General features: G+C 40.5%; 1 protein-coding gene across 5 annotated transcripts in view; it reads right to left on the bottom strand.

Moving 5' to 3' along the window:
• CENPP (centromere protein P) overlaps positions 1-23,937 on the bottom strand; it is a 234,751-nt gene extending 210,814 nt beyond the window's left edge. The window contains exons 1-4 of one of the 5 annotated variants that reach the window (XM_034647391.1): positions 23,559-23,937; positions 12,430-12,480; positions 6,076-6,257; positions 3,144-3,232 (exon numbers count right to left, since the gene is read on the bottom strand). In XM_034647391.1, coding sequence (XP_034503282.1) covers positions 3,144-3,232; positions 6,076-6,257; positions 12,430-12,480; positions 23,559-23,665 — 429 coding nt within the window. In that variant the 5' untranslated portion in view covers positions 23,666-23,937. The remainder of the gene's footprint in view (positions 1-3,143; positions 3,233-6,075; positions 6,258-12,429; positions 12,481-23,558) is intronic. The other 4 variants (XM_034647385.1, XM_034647386.1, XM_034647387.1 and 1 more) reach the window with 4 other exon arrangements.
• Between the last annotated feature and the right edge of the window lie 36 nt (positions 23,938-23,973).

The following is a 23,973-nucleotide window of genomic DNA, read 5'->3' as shown; positions in this document are numbered from 1 at the left end:
CATAAGTAAGTCTAGAATATGTGAGGATTTACCATTAAATAATAATTTTTTTAAAATTCTCATCCGCTCATTACATTTGAATTCTAAGCAACAAAGAAATATAGATAGTCCCTTGTTTCCTACTTCTCCAAGAAAGCCCACGAGTCCCACATATGGCTTATTCCTAAAATCTTCCTTATTCTAGAGTTGTTTATTTGCAACATCTTACTTATCAGTCTAGTCCTCAAGAAAAATGATAAAATTAGAAAGGCAAAGAAAATAGCCAAGTGTTGTTAACATAGCTAGGGAGAGTATGAAGCAAATTAAGTAAAACTGAGCAGTTCAAAGATTCTTATTGTTTTGAAATGTGAACTGTAACAACTTACATGTCTTTAGAGATTCAACAGTTGTTGTTTTCTTTGTCTGTCAAAGAATATCAACTGTTCCTCTCCTTAGATTTTTTTTCCCAGTGCATTCCCCAAAGCATACGGGACAGTAGTTCCCAATACTTGTACTTCTTTCTTGCACCAGTTTTCCACTGGTCTCATGGCCATGCATAATGAAGACTGAATTTCCAGCCTCCCTTGCAGAATGTTATTGGCCAAAAGAATGTAGGTGAAATGATGTATGTTAAAACTTCCAGCAAGTATCCTTCAACAGAAAAGCTAAACCCTTGATTGCCCAGTCCCCTTCCCAATGCCTGAAGTGCTCAAGTGACCATTGCATCATGATTTGGAAGTCACATGGATAATGGGAGAGCCTGATACTCATAAGGTCACCATACTAGCTCTTGAAAACTTACCTTAAAATTCTAAGCAATAGAGAAACTTCTAGTACTTCTAGTACTTTGATCTACCTTTAAGTTTTCTGTCATATGCAGCTCAACTAATTCTAATTTATTCAGCATGTGAGATAATAGTATACCTTTAAGCCATTACTAAATGGTCACAAAATTTTCGATCACGCTTGGTGATACAGGATCATAATATTAAGCTCAATATACTATTAATAACGACATTAGGTATGGACTGGTGCCACCACTGTCCAGTAGAAGGCAAGGAACGTGGCCACTGTAGCAAGGCCCACGTGGCTCCAGTCTTGTCTGTACTGCCTCACACAACCACATAGGACCAGCAAGCCAAACCACTACGGGAGTTGCCCAGTGCCAGTTCATGCAGAGAATGCCTCCAGTAAGGCAGTAGCCATTCTTCAGAAGCACATCATGGTATAAAATATATCCCTAAACTGTGATGTCATCCTTGATCTGACTCATAATGGGGTCAAACTACCACTGGTGTTTTCCTTCAGAGGCTTAAGGTGACCAAAATATGCAACCTAAACAAAACGAAGTTAAAAAACTGGCAGTCTATTTTATCTCTTAGACCATAATCCCACTAATGAACAGGCCAATCAATCTTTGGGGACAACCCATTCTGGAATGTACAGCTCCACTGAGTAGTTGGTTCACCTCAACTTCAGAGGACTAACCTCTTTTCAGTTGAACTTATGAACAAGGGCCCCAAGGATAAGCCTAGTTTTGCCAATACTCTAGCTACTCTCCATATAACCCTTGGAATGGCAGTGTGAAAGATAAACACCAATAGCAGAAATAGCCTATAGGACCCAAGGCTACTAGGATGCCCCTGAGCAGTTTCCTGGGCAATGTATACACCGCCAGTACAGACGTTCTCAGACATGGAGATGGACCTTGGGCCTATGACTCCACCAACCGGACACGGACTGTAGGCCTGGCCCGTTAAAGGAGGCCAGGACGCAGGTAAGTATGTGGTATATCATCACTGTGAATTTAAGATCACATTAGCCCCAAAGAGAAAAAAATTAAGTTGGTAGGACTATGCAACCTTTAGCAATGGGACAACATCCAGGAGTTCCTGGGCCATCCAAAAGAGAAGCATGGGGCCCTGGCACAGACTACCCCAAATGAGACCAATCCATTTGTAACTACATTCTTTTTTAGTTTTTGGCAGATGGTCTTTGAGGTCATACAGAACAATAATTTCACTTGGTGACCCTGCACAGTCCCAAGGCATGGTGACAACCTGAAAATGTTTAACTCCCCGCTAAGGCCACTCATCACCCATTGCCCTGTGTCATATCCTGTTCAACCAGCCTTGGCAATGATACACTCTGAATGTTCTTAGTCACCTCAGCAGTGTTGAAGGAGGAATACTCTAAGGTGGGAGCAAGCTGGGAGCTCTGTCATCATTGAGGAGCCTAGACATTCCATAGCCCCTTCTCAGTCGGCCAGGGCCAGTGGCAGCAACCAGGGATATAGGCTGCAAAGAGTTCTCGAGAAGCAAAACCTCTAGCCCAGATGCTTGGAAGCAGGCACTCTTGACTAGCTGGGATGGCCATCTGACACCTTAAGGAGGCAGGGTCTTGATTACCTGACATCAATTCTTTTTCTACACAAAATGGGAAAACTTAGGTCTGTTTTTATGGGTGAGGGCAAGGATCAGGAATTCTGGTACATGACTATGAATATAAGCAAACATCTTGTCCATAAACACTTGGGTTATGACAACTGGTCTACAACCGCTGTTGCTATCTGATAGGTTGAGGCCAAGATAGTCTGCCCGCCCTTCCCTGTGAGTCTCCTCTACACATACTCCTTATAGGACCAGTTCACAAAATCAACTGGTTGAACTGTTTTCTGCTATCAAACTTTGTGCCTAGGCTGTTAATTCTTGAAATTATGCCTGTATCCCACTCTTCTTCCAGCCATAACCTGAAGGTTTCTGACCTTGTTCTGCCCAACCCTGGCCATATGCTGCTCATTATCATAATGTTTTAAGCCATCAAATTTGTTAAGCACCGGCAGATAACAAATAATACACGGCTGGCATATCAGCAGACCAATGAGGGCATCCAGGACTGTTCCCATGACCTGGGGGCTTGCTCTTGACAGACAAGGAGGAACCTGCTATCGGCCTTCCAATAAAGCACCTAGACCCTCGCAACAACCCTTTCACATGCAGTTTCCAGGGTGGTTACACTGTCAGAATGGTATCACTTTGTGCAAGCGTACTACAAGAGGGCCCTGGTTCATGAATTCCTCCTCAGCTCAGCTCTGCTGAAGGCTGGGGTATGGAAACTGTTTAATCACAGCAGCAGAACCTGTTACCACAACACACGCCATTTACCTGGATTTCCAGAATCTGAAACTCAAGTTGAAATGTAATCATGTGGCAATTTCCTGATAATCTGTGTCTCTGTAGAACTTTCTTCATACCTATAAATCAGAAAAAACAAATATTTTATTTGCAAATAAGTTTCCTTCAAATACCTATTGTTTAAATTTGTGTGAACATTTACAATACATGTGGGTATATGTGTGAGAGTTTATGTTAGTATTTATATGGCAAATATCTGGAAGAATGTGCACGAAATTGATTTATCTCTGCAAAGTTGGATTAAAGGTAACTTGTATTTTCTATTTCTCAGTTATACTAAAGATTATAGTAAGACATGCTAGTATAGGGGCACCTGGGTGGCTCAGTTGGTTAAGTGTCCAACTCTTGATTTCAGATTGGGTCATGATCTCAGAGTCGTGAGATTGAGCCCCGTGTTGGGCTCTACCCTGAGCATGCAGCCTGCTTAAGATTCTCTCTCCCTCTCCCTTTGCCCCTTTCCCCACTTGAGTTCTCTCTCCAAGAAAGAAAGAAAGAAAGAAAGGTGCTACTATAACCCTACACAAGTTTGAATCATAACTGTTAGATGGGTTTTTTTCCCAAAATTATCTGATTCTAGTTAAAAACACTAAATGGAATCCACCTATTTACTTCTGTTATCTTTCAAAATTTTATACTTCAATGCATAAAATGCCCTACTCCTAAGTATATAACTCAACATTTTTTTTTTAATTTAAAGATTTTATTTATTTACTTGAGAGCAAGTGAGCATAAGAGAGGGAGAAGCAGACTCCCTGCTGAGCAGGGAGCCTGATGCGGGGCTCGATCCCAGGATTCTGGGATCATGACCTGAGCCAAAGACAGACGCTTAACCTACTAAGCCACCTAGGTGCCTGACAACTCAATATTTTTTAACATGTGTTTCCCATGTAACTACAACCAAGATAAATTATAGAAATTTAAAAATACACCATAAAGTTCTCTCATGCCCTTCTCAAGGCTATGTACTACCCGCCCCCAAGAGATAACCACTATTCTGACTTTGCTAACAAAGGTATTTTTAGAAGGGCACAACTCTACAAGGATAAAGAAGAAAAAGGAGAGTAACTTAAGTTTGGAAGCTGGAAATCAGATGGAAGAGCTAGATATTACACAGAAAAGAACTAAGCTGGCAGATCCAAGCAAATTAAAACCTAGGCCAGCAATGGGGTAAGCTCAGTATTAAGCCCATTCAAAAGCATTCTGAGGGGCACCTGGGTGGCTTAGTCAATTAAGCATCTGCCTACGGCTCAGGTCATGACCCCAGAGTCATGAGATTGAGCCGCATGTCAGGCCCCCTGCTCAGCACGGAGTCTGCTTCTCCCTCTCCCTGTGCCCCTCCCCCTGCTCATGCTGTCTCTCTCTCTCAAACAAACAAATAAAATCTTTAAAAAAAAATTTAAAAAATTAAAAATTTAAAAAAGCACATTCTGGGGGGCGCCTGGGTGGCATAGCGGTTGGGCGTCTGCCTTCGGCTCAGGGCGTGATCCCGGCATTGTGGGATCGAGCCCCACGTCCGTCTCCTCCGCTGGGAGCCTGCTTCTTCCTCTCCCACTCCCCCTGCTTGTGTTCCCTCTCTCACTGGCTGTCTCTCTCTCTGTCGAATAAATAAATAAAAAAAATCTTTAAAAAAAAAAATAAATAAAAAATAAAAAAAAAAATAAAAAAGCACATTCTGAGTAGGCAGCACCAAGTACCTCTGCAGATGAGGTCAACTTAGGAAGACTCAAAGTGGGGAGACTAAGATTCCTGGACTAGCAAGACATACCTGGCCTAAGCCCGTTCTCCCATCCTCTCTGTATTCCATCTCTTCCTTTTAAGTATCTGAAGTGCCTAAATTCTGTCACCCATTTCTGTTTGTATTTCAGACTTCCACTGAAGTGAGCTACCCAAGACCCTCTGAGGATCAACTCACTATCTTCCCTGTCATGAGGGTTATTGTCAGTGGAAAACTCAGGAAGCAATTCCAAAAGTGACTGCTTTTTAAGATTTTATTTGAGAGTGAGTACAAAGGGGGGGGGAGGGGTGTCGGGGGAGGAGGAGGCAGAGGAGGAAGCAGACTCCCCGCTGAGCAGGGAGCCCGACACAGGGCTCAATCCCAGAACCCCGGAATCATGACCTAAGCCAAAAGCAGATGCTTAACCGACTGAGCCTCCCAGGTGTCCCAAAAGTGATTCCTCCTTTAAGGGATGATACTCTTGTCCAAAGTTCCCAAATTCCAATGCACAGCTGAATTAGCTTCCCTTTCTAAGTTAGCACATCACAGACCCTTGGCAATAGAACCTAGTCACTGAGACCAGAAACCCTCCACTTGAAAACGGTCCAGCTCCTGAAACATTCATCTTGGTCGCAGGCCATGTTTGGTAGGAGTAGAGCAGTATAGGTGAGGCAGCTTTCATGTCCGTGGTGAACAACTCTCAAGCTTTACAAACTTATGGTGCTGTTGTTCTTTTAATCACTTATCTCTGTTACTTGGGTATTAAGATACTTAATGACAAAGTCTCTGTCTTCCGTAATATCTACCTGACAGCTTTAAAAGAGTATTATGCACACTGTGATATTCAAAAGATACCTGACAAGTTTACCACAACCACATAGTCATATAGTTATCTTATAAAATTTTATTTTCTTTTTTAAGATTTATTTGTAGAGAGAGAGATAACCCATGGGGGGAGGGGGACAGAGAATCCTAAATAGACTCTCCACTGAGCTGGGAGCGCAACACAGGGCTCTATCCCAGGACCCTGAGATCACGACCTGAGGTGAAATCAAGAGTCGGACACTTAACCGACTGAGCCACCCAGGCACCCCTACCTTGTAGAATTTTAATTCAATGCCATGACAACCAATTTTTTATGCATAAGGTATGCTACAACATCGCTTCTAAATTAAAATTAATGCTTACTCTTTTCTGTCTTCTCAGTGTTTGTTAGGTCCTCTGTCTTCATGGAGTAATTTCTTATACTGATGCCAGTAAGTGTGCTTAGAAAAAGAAGTTCCGATTCTAAATGTCCAAGATGGCTTCTCAGATCTTTTGAAGAGGCCCATCCTTCAGAATCTGATTGATACATTTCTCGAAGTGATTTTCTAAAAAGCAAATATAACAAAATAATTACTCCAATGAAGAAACCACTAATAAATGTTTTATCTAATAACTACAAATTTCTTAAACCATTTCCATTTTGTTTTCTTACCTTCTTCCCACGAAAACTGCCTGATTTTTCTCAAAACCAGTGTGGCTACTAACACGGTAATTTTTAATCTCGAATTAACACAAAGCTAACTAAGTTATATTACTATATTTCTACCTATTACAAACAACTGTAAAATAAATTATAACAAGAGTACTTCGCAACATTAAAATGTCTGTTTAAGCTGGAATGTTTAAAACATTCCAACCTAAATGTCTGCTATCCCAGTACATCTCAAATTATAATTTTAAGCAGTCTTCATGCCCAGCGTGGAACTCAACATGGGGCTTGAACTCACAACCCTGAGATCAAGACCGGAGGAAAAGTGAAAAGTCAGATGCTTAACCAACTAAGCTACCTAGGCAACCCTTAACTCTAACTTCTAAAACAATTAAACAAGCATTTAGTAGTAAGAAAGAGTCACAGGAAATGTAATACTGGGGATAAAAATTCCAAAGGAATAAGAAATAGCATAACTCCTTAAACAACACTGTAATCAGACACTCTTCATTGAGAACAAAAACTCGATTTTCCTTGAAAAAGAGTGAAGTCTCAGTGAATGATCACACTGCATGTTACTTTACTTTTTGTCATCATTTATTCCCCTCATGTCTGCTCCATTCTACACTGCTGACTTCTGCCGTCTTCATACATGCCTTCCTTGGATTCGGGACATGATTATCATGACTCTCATCTTATATCTTGGGTCCTCCACTGTTCCCGCTTCTTGACATCATCTACAGAAGAAACCGTAACATTCTTGCTCCTGTTGACCTAACTACGCATTCTCTCATTCTAGAGGAAAACTCAGTCATCAGTCTCAACTCCTCTACGACAATATTTCCTGAATCATACCTCTAGTCATATATATCTGCTTGCTGCACAGGTTTAGCTTGCTAATCCAACAAATGGTTTTTAATCAAAATAGCTTTTCTACCGTATTTTCCTACTTCTGTTAGTGATAGAATCTGTCCCTTGATATTCTCAGGCTCCTTATCTTTGGAGCTACCTTGGCTCCATTAACCCCCTCACATCTGGATTTACTGCCACACTTTCTGCTCTGTGATGTAGCTATTCCTCCTTTTCTATTCCTAAGTCTACTACATTCGCCTGTGCTCTTATGACCTTACACAAGGTCTACAGGAAATAACCTAGCTCTGTTTTCTTTACACTGGAGATCTAATATTTGCACAAAGTGTAAAAAAATTTTTTTAAATTTTGTTTTAATGTTAATTGAAAATATTTAAGAATATTCTATATCATCTGAGAGACTACCACATGTTCTTTTGTATCTGCTCTCATTAAGTGGTTTTTAAAAATTACTTTAAGAGGCGCCTGGATGGTTCAGTTAAGCATCCAACTCTTGATTTCAGCTCAAGTCGTGATCTCAGGGTTGTGAGATCGAGCCCCACATTGGGCTCTGTGCTGAGCAAGGAGTCTGCTTGGGATTCTCTATCTCCCTCTGCCCCTTCCCCAGCTTGTACATGCACTCTCTCTCTCTAAATAAATAAAATCTTTTAAAAAAAATTTACTTCAAGCTGAGAATGCTAGTGAAAGCAAGAAGCAATCTTCATATATAAATGATAAATTCCTGCAAAGCAAATACCAAGTATCATAGAAAATTACAAATGTAAACTTCCAGGTGTTTCCAACAGAGCAAACTGATAGAACTAAATCATCACATTGAAAGATAGATACGCCGAATCCAAAAAAGGCTGAGAAAGGAGAGAATGGAGAGTTATTGTTTAATGGGTACAGAGTTTCACTTTGGGATGATGAAAAAGTTCTAGAGATGGACAGCAGTGATGGATGCATGACAATACGACAGTACTTAATGCAACAGAACTGCATACCTAAAGACTAAAACAATAAATTTTGTTATGTATATTTTACCATACAACAGAGAAACAAACTGCATATTCTCATAGTGATTTACTTTGAGCAAAATGTCATTAGTCCACTTCAATTAATGACATGAGTTTCAATGATTTGGAGTTATGTTTTATTGACTTTGTAGTTTTGTTCATTGCTTGTTAATTCAACTTAGCATAATTTTTCTTCAACAAAATTAAGAGTTTCACAAGAAAGTTTTTTCCTTTAAAACAAATCTACAAAAGACCTGATTTTAAAAGTCAATGATCTAGGATTCTGGAAAGCTGGTGGAGTGGGAAGCACCAGGAATCTGCTTCCCCACCAAAACAACAATTGCACTGGCAAATCTGTCTGATAAAACTTTTGTAAACGTGTGGAATCTGCGAAGACTTACAACTTCGAGGGGAAGGCTTGGAGTTAATTGTGGTCATTTTGGGGCAATTTCAGCTCTTAGCACAGTAGTAACTACATATCCCCCACTCCAACAACAGGCAGACAGCTGTGTACATGTTCCTGAAGCAGGCTGCACATACTTTAGAAAGCCAAGAGTTGGAAAAAGGACTCTGTCCCTAAAATAGTGGGTATCTGTGCTGACTGCTCTTCTGACCAGAAAGGTACAAAGAGGCAGAAGGCCATAGATGCTGCCCCTCCTCCCATTGTTGCAAGCCCCTTCCCTCTGGCGAGGTGAGTTCCAGGAGATTTAAAGTGCCGTTGCTCTTTTCTCCCTCCATCACTTTTGGCTTTTCCCATTTAAGGAGCCACTCATTAAAGATAAAGACACTAAGATCAACTGAACATATAGGAAAAACTGGAAAGTGACTACACCTGCCCAGGGAAAGACTCAGAAAAGACATAAGACCATAAGTTTGCACCTCAGGCTTATCTCCAGCACACAGCCTACAAAATAACAAAACTTAAAACAAAACAAACAAACAAAAAACCCAACCAACCAACCAAACAAAAAAGAGCAAGCACTGGGGATGGGGTGAGAATCTGATTGCCCAAAGTTACCACATTAATAGATTAAAATGTCCAGTGTTTAACAACAACAACAACAAAATCACAAAGCATCCAAAGAAACAGAAAAGTATGACCCATTCAAAAGAAAAATTTTAATTAAGATTTGTCCCTGAGAAAGACTTAATGGCAGATATATTAGACAAAGACTAAGACAACAGTTCTAAAGATGCTCAAAGAAATAGAAGATATGAAGGAAATTAAGAAAACGATGTGTGAACCAAACGGAAACTTCAATAAAGAGATAAAAAATCCTAAAAGAAACCAAAAAGGAATTCTGGAACCGAAAGGCACAATAATTGAAATGAAAAATTCACTAGAGGGATTCAAAGGCAGATGTGAGCAGGCAGAGAATCAGTGATTCTGAAGATAAGACAACAGACATTACTGAGGCTGAGGTCTAGAAAGAAAAAAGACTGAAGAGAGGAACAAAGCATAAAGGATCTGTGGGACACCATCAAAAGGACTAAGATATGCATCATGGGAGTTGCACAAGACAGAAAAAGGTAGACAGAACATCTGAAGAAATAATGACTGAAAAATTTTATGAATGGCATTAATATGAAAATACAAGACATTCAACAAACTCCAGAATGAACTCAAAGGGACTCACACCAACATTTAATCAAATTTTCAAAAGCCAACCATAAAGACCAACCTTGAAAGCATCAAGAAAAAAGCAAACCATTACATATAAGGGTTCCTCAATAAGCTATGAGATTTCCTATCAGAAATTTTGGATGTCAGAAGACACTGGGCCTAATACAAAGTGCTAAAACAAAACAAAAAACAAAAAACAAAAAAAACCCACACACAAAAAAACTGAACAATGCTATGTATACCTTATCTTATTGTGCTTCCCAAATATTGCATTTTTCCTGATGGTTTGTGGCAACCCTGTGTTGAACAAGTCTATTGGTGCCATTTTTCCAACAGTATTTGCTCACTTGAGTCGCTGTATCACATTTTGGTAATTCTCACAGTATCAAACTTTTTTAATATTATTACATTTGTTATGGTGACCTATGATTAGTGAATATGATTCACTAAAAGCCGAGATGATGGTGACCATTTTTAGCAAAGAACTATTTCTTAATTAAGGTATGAACATTTTTTTCTTTAGACATAAAGACATAGCACACTTCACAGACTTCAGTAGAGTATAAACGTAAGTTTTGTATGTACTGGAAAACCAAAAAACTTAATTAGTTTTACTGCAATATTTGCTTTATTGCAAGGGTCTGGAACTGAACCCACAATATTTCTGAGTTACACCTATATCTGGCAAAAGTGTCCTTGAAAAGTGAGGAAGAAATTAAGACATTTCCAAATAAATAAAAACCAAGGGATTTTGTTACCACTAGGCCTGCTATAAAAGAAACATTCAAGAGAGTTCTGTAAGATAAAAGCACACTAGACAGTAACTTGATACCATATGAAGAAATAAATATCTCGATAAGTAATATGGGAGCAATTGCAAAATCTAGTATTATTCTAGTAAGTTTACGACTGCATTATTTGTTTCCTATATGATTTAAGAGATTACCATTTTTAAAAAACTGTATCTAGGGGCGCCTGGGTAGCTCAGTCAGTTAAGTGTCTGACTCTTGGTATCAGCTCAGGTCTTGATTCCAAGGTTGTGGTTTCAAGCCCCGGGTTAGGCTCCACACTGGGCATGGAGCCTACTTAAAATAGATATATATATCTAAAGCTACTATTACTTTCACCTTTATTTGGAACTCCAAACTTTGTTTCCTACAAAATTTAAGAAAGAAATCCAGTTAAAAGAATTATGTAATTTTTTTGTTTGGGAGCACAAAATGAAGATGTAATTTTGTAACAATAAAAACCATAAAGGCTGGGGACAAAGCTATATAGAGGCAGAATTGTTTTGTTGTTGAAATGTGGCTGGTATAAATTCAAATTAGCGTGTTGTAACTTTAGGATGTTAAATGTAATCTCTCGGGTAACCACAAAGAAAACAGCTACAGAATATTTACAAAAGGAAATGAGGAAGGAATTTAAACATTTCACTCCAAAAAATCAACTACCCAAAAGAAGACAGAAATGCAGGAAATGAAAGAAAAAAAAGTTTAAGGGCATATTAAAAAAAAAAAAGACAGAGGTAAGTCTTTCCTTATTAGTCCTTACTTAAGTGTAAATAGATTATGTTCGCCAAACAAAAGAGAGATTGGTAGAATGGATACAAATACACAATCCAAGCACATGCTGTCTAAAAGAGATTCACTTCAGATTCAAAGATACAATTGTTAAGATTTTTTAAAATTAATTATTTTGTCAGAGAGCGCACAAGCAGGGGGAGAGGCAGGCAGAGGGACAAGCAGTCTCCCCACCAGGCAAGGACCCTGATGTGGGACTCAATCCCCGGACCCTGGGATCAAGACCCGAGCCAAAGGCAGACAGCCAACCAACTGAGCCACCCAGGCATTCCACCAAAGATACGACTGAAAGTGAAAGGATGGGAAAAGAAATTCTATGCGAAAAGTAACTAGAAGAGAGTAGGGATAGGTATACTACTATCAGATCAAACAAAATAGACTAAATCAAAAAAGGTTACCAGAGACAAAAAACATCATATATTAATGGAAGATTCAATTCAACAAGACATAAGAATTACAAACATTTTCATACCTCATAGCAGACTATTAAAATACACAAAGTAAAAATGGACAGAATTAAAAGGAGGAATAGTTCTACAAGAACAGTTGGAGTTGCAGTTTAAGATGCAATGTAAGAGGATTCAGAACTCACATCCCACCACAGACACATGGAATTTACACTTACATACAGAATAATTTCCTCTGAAAAAAAAACCCAAAAACTAGCTGAGTGATTCTTACACACTCGGCAAATAAGAAAAAAACAAAAACAAAACAAAACAAAATCCAAATGGATAGGAGGCTGAGACACAATCTCAGCATAAACATCACTCCCAATGTGACAATGCACAATTAAGAGTGTTAACAACCCTGAGCTGCTCCCTGAGGAGCAAAAGGTTTGAACGCCACAACTGGTACCCCACTTTTAAGACCAGAACCTGAGAGACAAGCCTCCAAAACATCTAGCTTTGAGAACCAACAGAATCTGTATCTGTGAAACCCACAAGGCTATAGCAAACTGAGAACCAGTACTTAAAGGGCTCATATGCACAGACTCACCCATCACAGGATCCAGAGTAGAAGCAGCCAAAAAAATAAAGCGCAGTCTTTCTGCAAAAAAAAAAAAAAAAAAAGGGCTACCTCCTAATCACAAAGCTTCAGCCTGAAGGGCAGGCTTCTAATTTAACACACATCCAGGGCCCAACTACAATCTTCTCCAAAAACTGAAGGCCCAACAGGTACCATCATCATGCTCTCCCTCTGCCAGACCAGATGTTGTGTTTCCAAAAAGCTTGTATGCACACCTGTACTCCAACTTTTACGCCTCTGGCCCAGAGAACACATTCCTTCATAACCTAAATCTGGTTGCCAGTGTGGCTTGTGTTCATGGGTTCAATAGGAAGTAGTGAACAAAGAAACACTTCTTATCTGGCTGTCACACCATTAACACTCAGTGCATAGGGCACAGACACAAACACCCACCCAACTCCTAATCCTTCCTCTGATTGAGGGGTATTCACATACTTAAAAAGCTGCTGCCTGAGGGTCTGGTTCAAATCAGCCTGAACTTGGCAGCTGATTGTCCCCACTTTGGGACACTGACAAGTCTTATACTCTCGATTCCTGTGAGTCACTAAGAATAGAGCAGGCTAGGGCTCCTTGGTCACTCAGCCGGTGAAGCGTCTGCCTTTGGCATGGGTGATAATCCCAAGGTCCTGGGATTGAGTCCTACAACAGGCATTGGGCTCTCTGCTCAGTGGGGAGTCTGTTTCTCCTTCTCACTCTCCCTCTGTGCTCTCCCTCTCTCTCTCTCAAATATAAATAAAATCTTAAAGAAAGAAAGAAAGAAAGAGAGTAGGCTACTAGGACAATCACAAAGGTTTGAGAGACAACCAAGACCAAGAGCAGACTGAACAATAAAGTTCATCTACTACATGAAGCCACACCTACAAAACTGCAAAATATGGCTGTTTGATCTAGTGCACAGAAACCAACACAGTCATAGAAAATGAAATAGAAAAATATGTTCAAAATGAAAGAATAAGATAAAACCTCAGAAATAGACCCAAATGAAATAGAAATTGGTCAAACGGTGAGAATTTCAACAAAAAATATAAGAAAATACCAAAGAGAAGTCACAGAGCAGATGACTATAATAACTGAATCATTCAATAGAGAAGTTCAACATCAGAATGAATCAATCAGAAGAAGAAAGTATCAGTGAACTTGAAGACAGGGATATGGAAGTTATCCAAACAGAGTAGCAATAAGGAAAAAGAATAAAAGAAAGAGAAGATAGCTTAACAGGCTTAAGTGAAAATAATAAACAATCAAGTTATAGGGGTCCCAGAAGGAGAAAAAGAGGTGAAAATTCTATTTGAAAGTAACTGAAAACTGACCTTTCTTTTCCCTGGGGAAAGAAAGAGAGATCCAGATGTAGTAAGCCTAAAAAATACCAAATTAGATTAACCCGAAGACCCACACCAAGACATTTTACAAAGTATCAGAAGTTAAAGACAAGGGCAGAATCTTTAAAACAGCAAAAAACCGAAAACTTGTTTTATTTGTTTTATGGGGAACCCCATAAAACTATAAGCAGATTTCAGCAAAAACACTGTAAGTCAGAAGAAAGCGGTATGATATGTTTAAAATGATGAAAGGGAAAAATGCCAATCAACAACACTCTATCTGACAAAGTTATCCTTTAGAACTAAAGGAGAGGGATTAGACAAGTTAAAGGAATTTATCACCACCGACTGGCCTCACAAGGAATGCTAAAGGACTTCTTTAAACTGATAGAAAAGGAAGCTAATTTGTAACAGGAAAACATGAAATTATAAATCCCACTGTAAAGGTAAATATATGGCAAAAATCTGAATAATCTAATGGTATAATGGTGGTGAGTTAATCGTTTATAAAGTAAAAGTAGTAAAAATAACTATATGATACTTTGACACAAGATACACAAGATAAAAGATCTAAACCGTTACATCAAAAACGTGAGGCAGAAGAGTAAAAATGTAGAGTTTACAATGCATTTGAAACTATCAACTTAAAATAGCCATAAATACAAAATGTTTTGAGTACCCACCATGGTAACTACAGAGGAAGCACCTATATTACAAAGGATAACAAGGAATTTAAGCATATCACTACAGGAAACTACCAAATCACAAAGGAGAGAACGAAAGGAATAAAGTAAGAAGAAAACCACCAGAAAACAAAAAAATAACAGTATATACACACCTATTAATTACTTTAAATGTAAATGGACTAAATTCTCCAATCAAAAGACAAAGAGTGGCTGAATGGATTAAAAAATATAAGACCCATCTATATGCTGTCTATAAGAGACTCACATCAGATATAAGGACACAGATAGACTGAAAGTGAAGGGACAGAAAAAGGTATTCCATGCAAATGGAAACCAAAAGAAAGCTAGGGTACATACACTTCTACAAGAAAAAAAAAAGTTAGGGGCACCTAGGTGACTCAGTAGGTTAAGTGACCAATTCTTGATTTCGACTCAGGTCATGATCTCAGGGTCATGGGAATGAGCCCCACATCAGGCCCCACACTGAGCGTGGCTTAATATTCACTCTCCTAGGGTGCCTGGGTGGCTCAGTGGGTTGGGCACCTGACTCTTGATTTTGGCTCAGGTCATGGTCTCAGGGTCATGACACTGAACCCCACACTGGGACTCATGCTGAGCATGGGGGTCTGCTTAGGATTCTCTTTCCCCCTCTTCATCTGCCCCTCTCCTTCCCCCATGCATATTCTCTCTCTTAAAAAAAAAAAGACTTAAAGACAAAGATTGTAATAAGAGACAAAGATGATCATTACCTAATGATAAAGGGGTTAATCCAACAAGAGGATATAACATGCAAATATTTATGCATCCAATATAGGAACACCTAAATACGTGAAGCAAATATTAACAGATCTAACAGGAAAAACAGACAGCAATACAGTAACAGCAGGAACTTGAACACACCACATTCATCAATGAATAGATCATCCAGATAGAAAACCAATAATGGAACAGTGACCTAAAAAACACTTTAGAGTACATGAACTTAGATATACACAGAACCTTCCATCCAGAGAATACACATTCTTTTCAAGCAGAAATGGAACATTCTCAAAGACAGGTCATATGTTAGACACAAAACATGTCTTAACTAATTTAAGAAAATTGAAATCATATCAAGCAACTTTTTCAAACAATGGCTGAATCTAGAAATCAATTACAAGGAGTAAACTGGATAATTCACAAGTACACGGAGGCTAAACAACATGCTATTGAGCAACCAATGGGTAAAAACAAACAAAACAAACCTTGAGAGAAATAAAAATGGAAATATAACATTACAAACTCATGGGCTGCAGCAAAAACAGTCCTAAGAAGGAAGTTCATAGCAGTAAACGCTTACCTCAAGAAACAAGAATCTCAATAAACAACCTAATTTTACACTTCAAGGAACTAGACAAAGTAGATAAGTGAAGCCCAAAGTTAGTAGAAGGAATGATATAACAAAGATCTGGGCTGGGTGGCTGGAGGGATGGTGGGGAAGACAGGACAGGATGGTGACAAACAGACTTTAAACGAAACAAAACAAAACCAATGAAATAGAAAGCTTGATTTTTTGAAAAGATAAACAAAATAGACAAAACATTAACTAGAATTACCAAGAAAAGAGAGAATTCAAATAAAATCAGAAATGAAAGGAGACGTTACAACTGACATTACAGAAATACAAAAGATAATAACTATTATGAAAAATCATACACCAACAAATTGGCAATCCTAGAAGAAAATTCCCAGGAACATACAACTCCCAAGACAAAATCACAGAGAAATAGAAAATGTAAATAAACCAATTGTCACCAAGGACATTTAGTTGGTAATCAAACCCTACCTATGAATAAAAGTCCAAAACTAGAGAGATTCCCTGGGGAATTCTACCAAAAATTTTTAGGAGAATTAATACCAACCCTTGTCTAACTCTTCCAAAAAACAGAAGAGGAGTAAACACTTACAAACTCATCTTATGAGGCCAGGAGTACCCTCATATCAAAACCAGACATGAAGACCACAAGAAAATTACAGGCCATTATCCCAGACGAACATAGATGCAAAAATGCTCAACAAAATATTAGCAAACTGTATTCAACAATACATTAAAAGGATCATACATCAGGATCAAGTGGATTTAGTCCAGGAATGCAAAGATGGTTCAACAGTCGCAACAAACAAGGTGATACACGACATTAACAAAATGAAAAAAACTTGTAACTATATGTGTATGGATGTTAACTAGACTATCATAATCATTTTGTAATATGTGCAAATATCAAATCATTATGTTGTACACTTGAAATTAATATAATCTTACATGTCAACTATATCTCAACAAAAACCAAAATAATAATTGGAGGCTTCAATATCCCACTTACAATAATATATAGAACTAGACAGAGGATAAATAAGGAAAGAGAGAAGCAATAGAAACAACACAATAAACCAATTAAATCTAACAGACACAGAACATTCTACACAACAGACAGATCTAACAGACATATATAAATTCTTCACAAGTGCGCACAGGACATTTTCCAGGACAGACCATATATTGGGCAACAAAATAAAGTCTGTGTATTTTAAATGTATTTATCCACACAAAGTATCTTCTTCAACCACAGTGGTATGAGGTTAGATATCAATAACAGAAGAAAAACTGAAAAATTCACAGAACTGTGGAAATTAACACACTTTTAAACAATCAATAGACTCAAGAAGAAACCGCAAGAGAAATGAGAAAATACTTAAAGACAAAAATGAAAATACAATATACCAGAATTTAAAGGACACAGCAGATGTTCTAAGGGGGGCATTTATAGCTATAAACACTTAAATAAGATCCCAAATCAACAACCTAATATAACAACTAGAAAAAGAATGAACTAAACCAAAGCTAGAAAAAAAAAGATTAGAGCAGAGAGAAATGAAATAGACAATAGAAAAATAGAGAAAATGAATGAAACCAAAAGTTGGCTCTTTGAAAGGATCAATAAAATTGACAAAACTTTAGCTAGATGGACTAAAAAACACTGATCGGGGCACCTGGCTTGCTCAGGCAATAGAGCTTGGGACTTTTTTTTTTTTTAAGATTTTATTTATTTGACAGAGAGACACAGCCAGCTTGAGAGGGAACACAAGCATGGGGAGTGGAAGAGGAAGAGGCAGGCTCCCAGCAGAGCATGGAGCCCAATGTGGGGCTTGATCCCAGGACCCTGGGATCACGCCCTGAGCCAAAGGCAGACGCTTAATGACCGAGCCACCCAGGCGCCCCGAGCATGGGACTCTTGATCTTGGGGTCATGAGTTCAAGCCCCACGTTGGGTGTAGAGTTTCCTTAAAAACAAGACACAAATTACTAAAATCAGAAATGAAATAGGGACATGACCAATTCTACCAAAAAAAAAAAAAAAAGAAGAAGAAGAAAAGAAAAAAGGATTATGAGAGCATTATGAATAGTTGTATGCCAATACATTGGATAAACTACATGAAATGGCTCAATTCCTAGAAACATAAAACCTACCAAGATTAAACCAGAGAAATAAGAAATCTGAATAGACCTATAACTAGTATGATTGAATCTGTAATAAAAAAAAATCTCTAACAAAGAAAAGCCTTGGACCTGATAACTACGTGAGTGAATTCTATCAAACATTTAAATAAAACTACCCAATCCTTTCCAAACTTCTCCAAAAAGTTGAAACAAGAACACTTTGTAACTCATTTATTAGGCCAACACAACTTTGATACCAAAGCAGACAAAGACATTCCAAGAAAACTACAGACCAATATTACTTATGAATATTAATGTAAAAACACTCAGCAAATTAGTAGTAAATAAAAATAAGCATATTAAAGGGATTACACATCATGACCAAGCGGGATTTATTTCTGGAATACAAGGATAGTTCAACGTGGGAAAATTGATGAATGTAATATACCACATAAACAGAAAGAAGGGGGGAAAAAGACATGGTTATCTCAACATAGAAGCAGCATTTGACAAAATTCAACACATTTCAATGATAACACATTAAAAAAACCTAAGAATAGAAGGAAATTATCTCAACATAATAAGACGCATGTATGAAAAAAGGTAAGGATGTCTACTTTTGCCACTGAAACATGGTTTTGGAAATTCTAGGTAGAGCAATCAGGCAAGAAACAGAAATAAAAGGCATCCAAATTGGAAAGGAAGTAAAATTATCTATGTTTACAGATGGTATAATCTTATATGTACAAAACCCTGAAGATTCCACAAAAACAAGTGTTAGAATAAATGAACTCAGCAAAGTATCAGGATACACAAAGCTCAGATGCATTTCTATAAACCAACAATGAACAATCTGAAGGGCAAATTGCTTATCCTAAAGCAAGGCAAAAAAACTATTCCATTTACAACAGCATCAAAAACAATACTTAGGAATTAACCTTAAGAAGGAATTTGCCTCAGGAAGGTAAAAGACTTGTACAATGAAAACCACAAAACATTCCCGAAAAAAAATTAAATTTGACATAAATAGAAACATATCTCCTGTTAATGAATTGGAAGACAATATTATTAAAATGTCAATATTACCCCCAAACAATCTACAGATTCAATGCAATCCCTACCAAAATTCCAATGAGGTTTTTTGCAGGAATAGAAAAACCCATCCTAAAATTCATGTGGAATCTCAAGGGATCCCAACAGCCAAAATAATCTTGATAAAGAAAAAAACTGGAGGACTCACACTTTGATTTCAAAACTGAAAGGTTCAGTACTCAAAACAGTGTATTATTGGCATAAAGACAACACATAGATGAATGGAATAGAATAAGAGAACCCAGAAATGAACACTCACATATATGATCATATGATTTTTGACATGCTTGCCAATACCATTCAAATGGTGCTGGAAAAACTGAATATCCATATGCAAAAGAATGAAGTTGGACCCTTCCCTAACACCATAGCAAAAAGTACTCAAATTGGATGAAACATCTAAATGTAAGACCTAAAACAAAACTCTTGGAAGTAAACATTGGACAAAAGCTTCCTAACACTGGCCAGGGCAATGATTTCTTGGATATAGCAGCAAAAGCACAGATAACAAAAGAAAAAATAGACAAACTGGACTTCATGAACATTTTAAAAAATTGTACAACATAAGACACTATCAAGAGAGTAAAAAGGCAACCCACAGAATGAGAAAAGGTATTTGCTAATCATATATGATAAAGGTTTAATTTCCAAATACATAAGTATCCCTAAAGCAACAAAAGCCAAACAACCTGTTCAAAAATAGGCAAAGGACTTGAACAGACATTTCTCCAAAGAGGATACAAGAATGACAACAGCGTAAGACCTGACAGTTGGCTTTTCTTATCCTAAAGCAAGTGCCTGACTTAAGCTTTGAATGCAGAGGCATCTGCTTCATCCCCCTCAAAGAAAGCTATTTCCAACAAACACACTGCCAACTACAGGACTAAAAAAGCCAGGCTGCCTTCCCACACTGAGAATCCTTTGTTTTAGAGATCTTGGTTAATTTCCTTAAATGACCATTTAGGCCACTTGTTTTTTCTCTTCCTGTGCTTATATTCCTACTCTTTAAGTTCACCAATAAAGACTCGAGTCCTTGAAACTCCACGTTCCCACTCTCAATGCCAGTAAAAGCAGAACCCCAGTCCTGTCTCCCAATCTCTGTTTCCTTCTCTGCACCAATGACCTGGTTGTGTGGCCCCCATGGCATACCTTATACACTCCAGGGCTTATAAATAATAAGCTATTTTTTTCTTCAAAGTTTTCTAGAGGTTCTTGCTGACGGGCATCTTGCAATCATAAGAACAAGATTTGGCCCAATCATGACGTGGGGTTGGAAAGGGGAAAGGTCCCGGGAAACTCACTGGCTCCAGGCATTCTATTCAATAGCATTACCACAGATAGACTCAGACTGGCACAAAATGATGGTCTATAAATACACAAATAATGTTCAATATCACTAACCATTAGGGAACTGACCTCACACCTATTAGAATGGCTACTACCAAAAAAAAAAAAAACAGGAAGAAAAATCAATATTGGTGAGGATGTAGAAAATCTGGAACCCTCATGCAGTTGGTGTGAATGTAAAATGGTATGGGGGGGGGTGTTCTTCAACAAATTAAAAACAGAATTACCATATGATCCAGCAATTACACTTCTTGGTACATATCTGTAGGGGTCAGGACAGACCTCTCCCAGAATGTGCCACTTTGGCATTGGATTATTTTGTGCTAAAGGAACTTGAGACCCTGTATGCTAAAGAGAAACTTTTGTCCTCCTTTAACCACACAGAACAACTTAAATTGTGGGTCTTTTCCAGAATAAGAGTTATTAACAAAGATACATTTTATCTGAGCCACCCATCCGTATGGTAGGGCAGACATCTAATCACCAAACATCTGCTCTTTTTACTACCCTGTGAAGTGCATTCCCTTCCTCTGAAGTCCCAGACCCCAAGCCCCTTTTCCTTCATTCAGAATGACATATATACCTCATTTTGTCAGTCTTTTTATGTCTATGTGGATTCCTTGAAATGTATGCCTAGTAAATTTGATTTTCACCTGTTCATCTGTCTTGTGTCAATTTGATTCTTAGTCCAGCTAGAAGACCTTTGAGGAGACAGGAATTCTTGCCCCTCCCCCACAACATATTCAAAAGAATTGAAAGCAGGGTCTCAAAGAGAGATTTGTACACTCATGTTGATACCAGCATTATTTGCAATAGCGAAAATATGGAAGTAACCCAAACATCCATTGATGGATAAAAGGATAAACAAAATGTGGTATATACATACAAGGGAATATTATTTGGCCTGAAGAAAAAAAGGAAATTTTGCATTATGCTACAACATGGATGAACCTTGAGGATATCACGGTAGGTGAAATAAACCAGTCACAAAAAGACAAATAGGTATGAATCCATTTATATGCAGTACCTAGGAATGTCAAACTCAAAGAGACAGGAAGCAGAGCGATGGTTGCCAAGAACTAAGAGGAGTGGGGAATAGGAAGTTCTAAAGTTTCAGTTTTACAAGATGAGAAGAGTAAGGGAGATGGGTGGTGGTGATAGTCCCTCAACATTATCAATGTATGTAATACCACTCATCTGTACATAAAAAAGGTTAAGAGGGCAAATTTTGTTACATTTTCACACACACACACACACACACACACAGCTTGATACAGGGGTCCCGATCTTCCTTCTCCACCACAGTGAAAAGAAACTGCACATTAAACCCAAACACCCTGGAATAACATGTAATGTCTTCCACAACTTGGATTCTTCCTACTTTCCCCACTGGATCTTTGAAAAGGGACAGATTACATGAATGGTCTACACACTATCCTGGGCTAACAATGACATCTTGTGGCCAGTAATCATTTTTCTGCACAGTATGACTAGGTGAGTTTCAAACTTTCAAATATGCATAAAATAGTGTGTGGGGGGGGCGGGGTGGGGGTCTTGTTACAATGCATACTATGACTCAGCAGGTGGGGTGTGGCCAGGATCTGTATTTCTGTGCAACTCTAGAGCAATGCTAATGCTTCTGATCTGGGGAGCAGCCCTGGAGCTGCAAGGGTCTTCAGTTCATTGACAACTTCACTTGTGGAGGAACGCAGGCATTCCCTGGTCACCCACTTCTCTCTCCCTTTAACCAGTTACAGCTTCCTATACAGTCTTGATCCCATCCACAATGCCCTTAAGCATTTCCTTCTGAACTCCTCCTTCCCATTTTCTACCGACTCCTGTCCAGTTTGCTCAGGAGGATGTCTTTCTCTCCGCACCTGCGTCAGATCAGTCTCGACTGGGGAAATGAAGATGGTTTCTTCTTTCAAGCTGTTTGCAAGTTTGAGACATTAGGTACGTAATTGACCGTCATAGATCCTTCCTCTCCTCCCTCTTAAGTTAAGCAAAGAGGCTGCGCTTCCAAGTTAGGTTCTTGGGTTCCAAACAACCCGCTCGGACCTAACTAACTTCCCCTGAGATCGAGGGCAAGGGACATCCCTTCTGTGAGCCTCAGTTTCCTTAACTCTAAAACCGGATTAACAATGGCACTCTCCTCAAGGCTGTCCTAGGCAACCAGGACACTGCATCCCTTGGGCTGGGGCCCAGCGGCAGCCAGCTCTAAACCCTGTCCGGCCCCCTGCTCCTCTGCACCGCTGGCGTCCACCCACCCCGCAGGCGTCCTACACACGCACACAGCTGCGGGCGCTCCACACACCCACACCTAAGGGCACGCCCCCCCCACACACGCACTCACCGGCGGGCGCTCTACACACCCCCCACACACACGCACTCACCTGCAGTCGTTCCCCCCCACGCACACACCCACACGCACACCTGCGGGCGCTCCCCCCACGCACACCCACACACACCTGCGGGCGCTCCTCCCACGCACGGACACACACACATCTGCGGGCGCTCCCCCCACGCATACACCCACACGCCCACAGCCACACACACCTGCGGGCGCTCCCGCCACACGCACACACCCACACAAACACACCCCTGCGGGCGCTCCTCCCACGCACACACACCCACACGCACACCTGCGGGCGCTCCTCCCACGCGCACACACCCACCCCTGCGGGCGCTCCTCCCACGCACACACCCACGCCCACACCTGCGGGCGCTCCCCACACACACATACCCACACCTGCGGGCGCTCCCCCCACACGCACACCTGCGGGCGCTCTTCCCACGCGCACACACCCACACCTGCGGGCGCTCCTCCCACGCGCACACACACACGCACACCTGCGGGCGCCCCCCCACCGCCAGCGCAGCGCTCCCAGACTCCCCTCTCACACTTCCATCCCCAGTTATTTCTCAAAGGGAGCCCCAGTGTCAGTGCCAACTGCCCCCTCAGGTGGCCCGCAGCTACACACGCCGGGAAGCCGCACAGCCGCCCGCCCCGGAGTCTGCGAAGGAGACGGCCAAGACGTCCTCTCTCCTCCGCCAGCCCAACACTCGGCTGCGGCGGCGCCCGGACGTAGACAGCTGAGCCCTCGGCGCCCGGGAGACGTCGGGGGTGCACGGCCGGCGGAGCCCTTCGCTCGCCCCCAGGGCCTGCGGGGGCACGTACCGCGCTCGCCAGCCGTATTCCCCCGCCGCGCGCGGTTCCTCGCACGCCCGCCGCAGGGCCGCGATCTCAGCCTCCAAGGCGCGGACCTCCGCCCGCTGGGCGTCCATAGCGCGGCGCGGACGGGCGGCGATCTGAGCAGCGCGCGCCTCGCCCGGCACTTCAAGCCTCCCGCGCTGCTGGCGCAGACCATCCCGGAGCTCGGCGGGGGAGGCGAGGGAGCGGACGCCCGCGAGTGCCACCCGCCCGCACGCAGTGTCCCGGGGTCGTGACCGCCGCTGCGCTCGTCGTCCCCGTCGACCCCCAGCCGTCCCTGCGCTCCCAGAGAGTTGGCTGGCTCCAACCCGAAGCCTGAGAGCGCGACAGCTCACCCCCCTTCCAGCGGACGTTGGAGCCACCCGGGCGAGTACGTCACTGG

Source organism: Ailuropoda melanoleuca, chromosome 17 (genome assembly GCF_002007445.2).
Source record: "Ailuropoda melanoleuca isolate Jingjing chromosome 17, ASM200744v2, whole genome shotgun sequence".
In the NCBI taxonomy this organism is placed as follows: domain Eukaryota; kingdom Metazoa; phylum Chordata; class Mammalia; order Carnivora; family Ursidae; genus Ailuropoda; species Ailuropoda melanoleuca.
The sequence above is the reverse complement of the archived record's forward strand: the minus strand, read 5'-3'. Positions and strand labels throughout refer to the sequence as shown.